The sequence below is a fragment of the Typopeltis vanoorti genome, chromosome 17 (assembly GCF_054136105.1).
Source record: "Typopeltis vanoorti isolate ZY-2024b chromosome 17, IOZ_Tvanoo_1.0, whole genome shotgun sequence".
Classification (NCBI taxonomy): Eukaryota; Metazoa; Arthropoda; class Arachnida; order Uropygi; family Thelyphonidae; genus Typopeltis; species Typopeltis vanoorti.
In genome coordinates this window covers 91,016,655-91,026,323 of record NC_143565.1, presented here as the reverse complement: position 1 = coordinate 91,026,323, position 9,669 = coordinate 91,016,655, and the positions used below count along the sequence as shown (strand labels likewise).

At 36.0% G+C, this 9,669-nt stretch overlaps 1 protein-coding gene across 4 annotated transcripts in view; it reads left to right on the top strand.

Annotated features, from left to right (window-relative positions):
- Window positions 1-262: 262 nt before the first annotated feature.
- Window positions 263-9,669, top strand: part of LOC150097621 (metastasis-associated protein MTA3-like) — a 474,620-nt gene continuing 465,213 nt past the window's right edge. For all 4 annotated transcript variants that reach the window (XM_090407419.1, XM_090407418.1, XM_090407421.1 and 1 more), the window contains exon 1: window positions 263-387. In XM_090407419.1, the coding sequence (XP_090263545.1) occupies window positions 360-387 (28 nt within the window). In that variant the 5' untranslated portion in view covers window positions 263-359. The remainder of the gene's footprint in view (window positions 388-9,669) is intronic.

The window sequence follows — 9,669 nt, the reverse complement described above, 5'->3', positions numbered from 1 at the left end:
TGATTTATAAAAAATAATTGTTGTAATCTAGTTTATCTAATTAATTTGATTTGCGAATTTGGGCATTGCTGTCGCGGATAACGCTAACGAGCGTGGAACTCAGAAGGTTCAGACCCCATGCTGACGCTGTCACATATCACTCATCTTTTGTTTGAAACTCATTTCCGAAGAATGCCGAAGGCATGTGACGTCACGTGTGAAAGAGTGAGAAGGCTGGAAACCCAGGAGTCTCAGAAAATGGCGCTTTGTCAGATGATGTGAACGATTTTAAGGAGTATCAATTTTGCAGTAAAGGCATAATTAATGACAGGGATTTACTCATAGCACGGGATTAGCCTTCACACCATTTGGAACACATAATGGCAGCAAATATGTACAGAGTTGGGGGTAAGTTTTTCTTTTTACAGTGTAATCTTTTTACCGGACGACAACTGGCAACAGTCACTCAGACTAATAAACTGTCCAGTGACCGAAACACCGAGTAGCTATTGTAATACATGTTTAGGCCTAGCGAGGTGGCCGGGCTTTACAGAGGATGGTGATGAGGCTGCGGAGTGAAGACAGTTCGTTTTTTTTATTATTTTTATTTTTTAAATTATTTTTGTTTATTGAAATTGTGCAGTTCTTGTAAGATTCGTATATAAAAAGAAACCAGTGTCATGTTTTTCAAAATTGTATTCAGTTTCTGTAAGATTTAACCCTTTATTTAATTATAAACAGTAATATTAAGAGCAACGGGTTTATGCTTGTTTTTATTAGGCCTAAATATTTGTCTCAGGTAACCTATCACGATCATATTTTTGTTTTGCTTCTTTATTAGTATATGTGTGCGTTTGTATTCGTACATCATATCTTTCCACTTTAATACGAAAGCCAGATTCCTAGTGAATGCTTTTTGCTGTTTTGTAATTTTCAGAGTAAATCAGCGATATAACCATCGTTATGATTGGTCGGAGGATTATAATTTAGAAATTAAATTTTTCATGTTTTGTTACTCGTTTGCTTTGTGTTTGATTTATTAATGTAATAATTAGTAAATACTAATTTTATTCATTCCTTTTGTCTTTTCGAAAATTTTTCGAGTTATGCAAAAAAAAAAAGGGGAATAAAATATTGTATGTGGAATGATACAGTCCCCTACTAAAATTCTTATTTTCCCTCCCTCTTCTTTGCTTATCTTTTAACGAGAGATTAAATATTTATTATATTTGTGTTTTGTTGTTAAATGTTAAAATTGAGAAAAAAATAATTAAATAAAAATAATGAAATGTTAGTGATGCAGAAATGTAATTGTAATTTCTGTTTTTTTTTTCTTCTTTATATTATTTTATTCTTTTATGTTTTCAAATGACAGAAAAATGAAAATCGTGAAGTATATTATGCATTCTTAGGTATATTTCTTAATAAATATATACAAATGATGTATATATTGCTGATTTCATATATATTGTTGAAGTCTGTATGGAAAACATGTCAATTGAACAGTGCGTGCGCGCGCGCGCACACACACACACGTACATATACAGGGTGTTCGGGATAAATTTGACATATTTATAATTAATTATATTTTTCCGTAAGTTACATGTATTAACACACACTTCTCTTCATTTAAAAGTTTGGACCCTTCTTCATTCATATACAAGATGTCAGAAAGGATGGATAGCTGGAACCCACCTGAATCATGGAAGAGAATAACTTGTATCATGATGATTCGTGCCCGCCATCAAAATAAGGATATTACGACTGCTGCCCAATGCTCCCTGAATACAGTAAAAACAATCAGGCATGAACTAGAGACTTGCAATGGTGACTACGAGGATGTAGCAAGAAGAAAGATCCCTAGCAGACGATCTGATTGCGTTCGTACAGCAGAATTCCTCGCAAATCTGCAGGAACAGGTGTTGAAGAACCCTGGCATTGGAATTCGGGCTTTGTTCGTGGAGTTGCTAACTGTAGTCAAGCCCTGGATAACAAGGGTAGCCAATGGTAGGCCGTATGTATGGCAGCAGGATTCGGCCCCTTGCCACACCTCTGGGAAAAGTCAAAAATGGTTGTCTGAAAATTTCTACGACTTCACCAGTCCAAATGTTTGGCCTCCAAACTCCCCAGACCTTAACCCCATGGATTATTTTGTATGGGGCGCAGTTGAAAAAGACACCAATCGCACTTCCAGTAATACAAAAGCCCAGTTAATGGATAAAATTAAAACAGTTTTTGCGGCCCTTCCCAGGGAGACTGTAGCATCAGCTTGTTCGAGGTTCCGAAGCAGAATTGAAGCTGTGATCGATGCTAATGGTGATTATTTTGAGTAAATCTTGTTGATAGTATTGTAATTAACTCTGCCTGTAATGTTTTTTTGTCAATTCATTAAATTTAATAGATACAAAGAAGATTTTCTTTTTCCTTACGAAACTGTCAAATTTATCCCGAACACCCTGTGTATATATATATATATATATATATATATATATATATATATAGTGATATTAAATGATATTAAAGCAACTGATATAACTACAAAAAAGAATATATTTTAAAACCCTTTAACTTCAAAGTTTCATGAAATTGTAATAATTTGTTATTTTTCTTCTAGGGTATATAACAAGACATAAAATTCATTTTTATTCTAATTTCTTTTTTTCAGAACTTTCCAACCCCCCCCCCTTGTGTGTGTGTATATTTAATTTTAATTTTTTTTAACGTGATACAAAATTGTATACTAATGACCATGCATTATTATCATAGGTGAGAGTTATCATTTTGTATTTTCATCTGTCACTGTTATATCAGTTATTAATAACAATAGCACACTAAAGAAATCTCACAAAACATCAGTATTTTGTCATTTTGATGTTCATGTTTATTCTATGGACTCCTGCTCTCTTTCTTCTTGCCACATACTTTTATCATATATAACTAAACATAAACTAGCAGAAAAAGCTAATTTAAAACAGGTTCCAGAATCATTAGATACCTGGATTAAATTCTGAAAAAAAAAAAAAAAATATATATATAATATAAAAAGAGTTCAAAAGCTTATTAATGAATACCAGTGTTTTAGTATCACATTATCATTTCTTAACAGTTCATTTATAGCAATGTCCATGTAATCTTTTGACATGGTAACTAACTTGATTTTCTTCATTTCTCACTGAAAACCACAAATAATTTCCATCCTTTATTTTCATGACTGCCACCTATCCATGCTTTAAACATAGGAACCAAGTTGCTGGCCGAGTGGTTAGTGTATCCGCTCTCCAGCCAAAAGGCTGCCGGCTTGAATCCTGCCGTGGCCATGGATGTTTGTCTGTGAAAATACTAATGGTGGTGGTAGATGGCATTGATGTAGATCAGGGGTCGCCAAAGTCATTTGCCCGTCGACCTCTTCAAGCATTTCTTGACTTTTTATCGACCCCCCTATATTTTACTATTACGTAATTATAATAGGACAAGCAAAAAAAAGATGCTTATGTGAGCTTTTAGATTGTTTATTTTAGTTACAGTGTTTATTGTATGTATAATATAGTATATATTATTATATTACTATTACTATCACTAGTAATATCACTGGTATTACTAGTGATATTAATAAACTACTGGTATTAATATCACTGGTATTACTACCAGCGCTGCTCAACTCTTCAACATAGAGAAGTTTAGTTTGTGAATGAATAACGATTGAATTATAATATGTATGTTGATGAATTTTAGAACATTAATGCTCACTTGTATGTTGATGTGCAAAAATGAGACTGGGATCAAATACTTGTAAGTATCAGTAAATAAGAACCACGCACATGTTGCAATCTCGCTCCCACTGCGCCGGCCGCCAGGAACCACCAACATCCGTTTATTGGTAAATACGTCACTTTGGCCTACTTGATTGGCCTCAGTAACTATTTTCATGACCTTACTCCATCTTACAGGTCCTATTCATGGACCTGTAAGATGGAGGTACTGATCCCACGATTCACTCTTAATTGCGTTGTCATTACCTCCATGTCTTTTGTCATGGAGGTAATCCAAGTTAACCGAATTAAACATTACCCATACAATGATGTCTTATATTTTTCTGTCGAACCCTGAGCCCAAATCGACCCCTAACAATGTCATATCGACCCCTTTGGCGACCACTGGTGTAAATGATGAAGGTAGTTGCAGTTGGTGGATTGATGGAGAGTTGTAGAGTAGGTTCCTTCCCTCGATAAGTCTTTGGACTCCCTGGAGGTGTTATATAATAATAATATCTATCAGATTTGACTCAAAATGTTAAATGTCTAAGATGCAGAGTGTGACAGGAAGTTACAGAATTAGCATTTTGTGGTTTAAATCTGTATTTGAAATCTCTCCTTCAAAAGTAGGCATTAACAAGTTATTTCTTTCAAATAACTCGTTATATCTTTTGCATTTATTCATTGTGTCAATATAGAGAGTTCAATATGTCAATATATGGAGTTCTTAAGAGGAATTTGAATTATGGCTAAAGCAGTTGTCTGCAAGGTCAGTATATTTTTGCTAGTTTTATTTGTTCTTTGCCAGATTTCTTGTAGAGAAGAGGAAACATCCTGCCATCTCTATATATATGATCAGTAATGTACCATCAGTTGAAAAACACGTATAGTTTCCTCATATCCTAGAGATTGTGGTAGTATTTTCCTCCCAGAAACTTGGGTTTTTAATCTTGCAAAACAGGCAAACTGACTAGAATTCATGCAGTTAGATAATATACTGATCTTATGGCCATAGTTGCTTTGACTGTAACTTTAGACAACTGTAGGCAAGATTTGAGTTTGGGTCTTTCCACCTGAAGGACACTTTTTTTATTATTAATGTTAGATTTCCATGGAGACAGTAGACTTATTGTAGGAGATTCCCAGTGTCATACATAACGCTCATAGGAACTGTGTCTTAAACTCGTTTACTCATTCTGCACTCACCACACTCTCGGGCAATGTATTCCATTCATTGACTGCTCTCTCCATTCTCTGCTCACACCTTCCTTATACTTCTAGAGATGGTCACCTTTTATCATATAACTAAATATATACTAGCAGAAAAAGCTAATTTAAAACAGGTTCCAGAATCATTAGGTACTTGGATTAAATTCTGAAAAAAAAAAAAAAAAAAAAAAAAAGGTTGGTGTATCTGCCAATAGCAAGTTATATCTCCAGTTCATTAATCTGTTATCTAATCTAACCTGTACTAGTTTAGTTACCTACTTGTCATGTGGCAGTTTATCAAGTTTGATCAGTTGCCACATCATGACATGCATCTTCGTGTATTGCGAATATGTATACAGTATAAATGCTATAATGTAAATGTTCCTTGTAACTGCTACAGAGGCAAGATTGTCTTTTATTATTATTAGTCCCCCCCCCCCCCCACACACACACATACGCATAAAATGCTGCTATGTGTATGTATAGGAAGTTGGCAACATTTGAGAAAGAAGGAATTTGACAATTTTTCTTGAAAAGCTGGAAGTTATAGTTGTGAGGAAGGCTATTCGAAGCAGAGGCAAATGGAATAAAATAGGCAGAAGAGGTTTAGTGCATTTGCAATTAAATTGTAAACAGGCATTAGAGGGCTGTTATTTCACCCACCCTATTTTTCTCTCTCTCTCTCTCTCTCTCTCTCTCGAGTGCACACATACACATATTTTATGACTTCCATTCACAAGAGGTTGTAAACCTGTAGTTATATATATACACACACACACACAGGTATCCCTTGATTAATGCAATTAATTAATTCCTCGATGTTACCGCATATATCAAAATCACGTTAATCAAATCTAATAATCAGTGGTAAAAATTACAATTCATCCATGATCGATTACTGTATTATAGTTTGTTTTATATGGTACTCTTTTAGGAAAGATAAAAAATGAATGCAAAGTAAATGTTTAATAAATGCTTGAACCTACATTAGTTACTGCAATTTTTATTAAAAAGTTATCAAGAGTCGTTTGAACAGTTGTTGTTTTTTCTTTATCAGCATAAATTCTATGATAGCAAGCAAAATGACTCTCTAGACCTCGGCAAACAAGCATTCTTCGATTAACATCTGGATCCATATCCATTACTTGCTGCTTAAGCGATTCTAAACTGCGAAATATTCCATCTGTTTCTTTGATTGTTATCTCCTTTGGAACTTTACTTTCGCATTCCATTTGTTTTGTCTTTATATGCATGTTCAATTTCAAGAAGATCGCTGTAACTGAAATCTTTTTAATTTGAATATAATAATTATCTAACATCTTCTGCATCAACACCATCAAAATCAAGGTCTTCACGAATTGCAACAATTTCTTCAACTACGTTGTTCACAGGATTTTGAAAACCACATAAGTCATCAGCGCATTCTGGCAAAAGGTTTTTACAAACAGCTTTCATGCACCTAGATGACACTTGTCTTTTAGCTCTCACGAGTCATGAATGTTTTCAATTGCATGTTTAATGTTAAAATTTTTTGAAAATTCTTGGAGCATACTCGCATTTTCTCCCGTTGTTGTTTCTACTGACTTTGAGAATGCCTTTTTAAGAAAATAGGCTTTGAAAGTTGCAATGACATGTTCATGGGTTGTAGCAATGATGTTGTATTTGGTGGAAAAAATAAAACTTTCACATTCTCACACAGATCATTAAGAGGATTTGGATGACCAGGTGCGTTAGCTAAAAGCAAAAGAGCTTTGAAAGCTAAGTAACTGGCTGTGTGGGAGGAATGACGTCATCATGCTCACGCCTTTCTTTCTCTTGGCCAGGAAACACTCCTTGAGGCTTGCATGTATTACATGGTAAATTTAAAGGCATGCTAATTAAAACTCTTGTTGCATATATAAAGGGATTGTCGCAAATTGATTAACTGTGTTAATCAAATCTCGCGTTTGCAAGGGAGACGTGTGTGTATGTATATATGTATATATATATATATATATCTATCTGATCCATACACAAAAGGCCACAAATTTCATAACACAGTAGTGCTTTCAAACTAGAATGTTTTCCATTTTTACAAAAATAAAATTCCAACAGAACACAAGATTGGATCTCTAAAAATTATTATGGTTATCTATATGGGTAAGTATATGCGGGTGTGTTGCTTGACACATAACGGTTATTTATAGTGCTAAATTACTTGTTACTGAATGCTGAAGTTATTGTGGGAAAGGTTCATGAATGGATGAGTTGCCCAAGACTTCATATGTTCATTTGCTGGCATATCCGTTGTTGTTATTAGCACATCTGCTTTCCAACAGGCTGTGGGTTTGAATCCTATGATTTATATGTATATTTGTGTTTGTTTTGGGTGAGAAGAATTTCATTGCACAGTGAAATCACTGTCCAGTTTATTGCAGGTCTGAAAATAAATAAAAATACAAAAAAAAAATTAAAATAGAAAAAATCTTTAGTGTACCTGTGGTACTAACATACTGTAGATGTGCAACCTTTTATAGGTGGGAGAAAAAGGTAAAAATTTGATTTCAAAACACATGTAGTTCTCGTGTGTAGAGGCTTAAGTGCTGTGAGGACATCATGTTGGAGGCTTAATGGATTTTTTACAACACTCAAAAAGGATTAAAATAGAATTTAATACTTCCTATATTTCGTCCTAGTCACTAGGACATCTACGGAGATTACAAAAACAACTAATGTAACATGCACACAAATATCATACAATACTAAGCCCAACCACGTGGGTGACACTAAAGTCCTATCTAGGTGGAGCGCCCTCTAAGAGCTGTAGTAGGTGGCCTGGAATGTAAGGTGGGACCTCTGGTGATGAGTGTTTCCCAAATCTTTAGAAGCTTAATGCAACCGTATTTGTTAAGATTTGGTTGGTTTCTGAGAGGTGCTGCTGCTTCTAAGAAAAGTCTCTCTTTCTTGAATTTGCTGTGGTGGAGCATGGTGGTTTTCTTCCATGATACCCTATGGATGGTATCCAAAACATGGTCAGCCAAGCCTGAATGACCACGGTTGTGTTTACAGATGTAAGACTTGTGTTCCTCCAGGGGGATGGATGCTGATCTGCCTGTCTGTCCAAAGTACGCCAGCTTACAGGAACAGGGTACTTTGTAAACTCCAGGCAGAGAGAGAGGGGGGAGCTGATCTTTTGTAGAATGGATAAGGGTAGCAAGTTTAGGGTGGGGCTTATATGCTGTGTGTAGGTTGTACTTTTTTAGAGTCTTGGCTATTTTTTCGGATGTGCCACGGATGTAGGGTATGGTGATGGCATTTTTAAAATCTTGTTGACGAGAAGGATGGGGAATGGGGGAGGAACTGGTTTTTTTTTGATACTGTGATCGCTGTAGCCATTGGAGAGGAAAGTGCTGTGTATGTGGTTAAACTCAGTAGTGAGGGCAGTTCCACTGGAACAAAGATTGTGGGTTCTCTTGGTAAGAGTTTTAATAATGCCATATTGTTGAGAGGGGTGGTGGTGGGAGAGTTTGTGAATGTATCTGCCTGTGTGTGTGTGGATTTTCTGTATACAGTGAAGGCAAGTGTATCATTAGGCAGGTGTGTGACTAAGGTGTCTAGGAAGGGTAAACAATTGTTCTTTTCCTTTTCCATAGTAAACTGGATTCTTGGATGTAGGCTATTGAGATGACTGAGGAAGGAGTCTAATGTGTCTGGGCCATGAGGCCAGATAGAGAACACATCATCTACATATCTTAGCCAGATAGAAGGTTTGAGTGGGGCTGAGTCTATGGCTCATTTTTCGAAATCTTCCATATAGAAATTGGCAAGGGGGGAGAGGGGGGGAACCCATGGCAGTTCCCTTTATCTGCTTGTAGATTTTGTTCTTCCAAGAGAAATATCCAGAATTAATAGCAAAGGAAAAGAGATCTAAGATGTCAGAAGGAAAAACATTTTTCCCTCACAGATAAGGGAATATTGGTAAACAAAGAGGAGATATCAAAGCTTACCAATATGTCTGCATTATTCAAGGTTAAATTTTCTGTGAGGGCTTTAAAGTGGGTTGAGTGTTTTATATAGGAAGTGGACCTTCCGGTGTGAGGGGGGGGGTGAGAGAGTTGGCCAACTGTTTAGACAGTCTGTAGCAAGGTGCATTGGTGGCATCTACTAAAGGCCTGAGTGGGGAATTGGATTTTTGGTAAACTGTATATTCGGGGGAGGGGGGAGGTTTAAGTTTTTTCGTGATGTCAGGGGGCCAGGAAGATAGGGCACTCCACCTAGATAGGACTTTAGTGTCACCCATGTGGTTAGGCTTAGTATTGTATGATATTTGTGTGCATGTTATATTAGTTGTTTTTGTAATCCCCGTAGATGTCCTAGTGACTAGGACGAAATATAGGAAGTATTAAATTCTATTTTAATCCTTTTTGAGTGTTGTAAAAAATCCATTAAGCCTCCAACATGAAAAACACATGTAGGTTGCCAGTCTTGTTGGCCTAGTGCTAGTTTATCTTCTCTGCAGCCAATGGCTACAGAGCTGATAAGCTCTGCAATTTATATATAAACCTTAAACCTCAGGCTCTAGCTTTAGGATGAACTTTCTTATGCAACCTGCAGGTTCATTTACCACTGTGATGTCAATTTCATTCTGCAGTGTGTGTGTGTGTGTGAAACTGCTGCCCTGCTTATTGGAGGTCTGAAGTTGCTTGAAAAATGTCCCATGTTTGATCTTTGGGTGGTGCAAACATATACA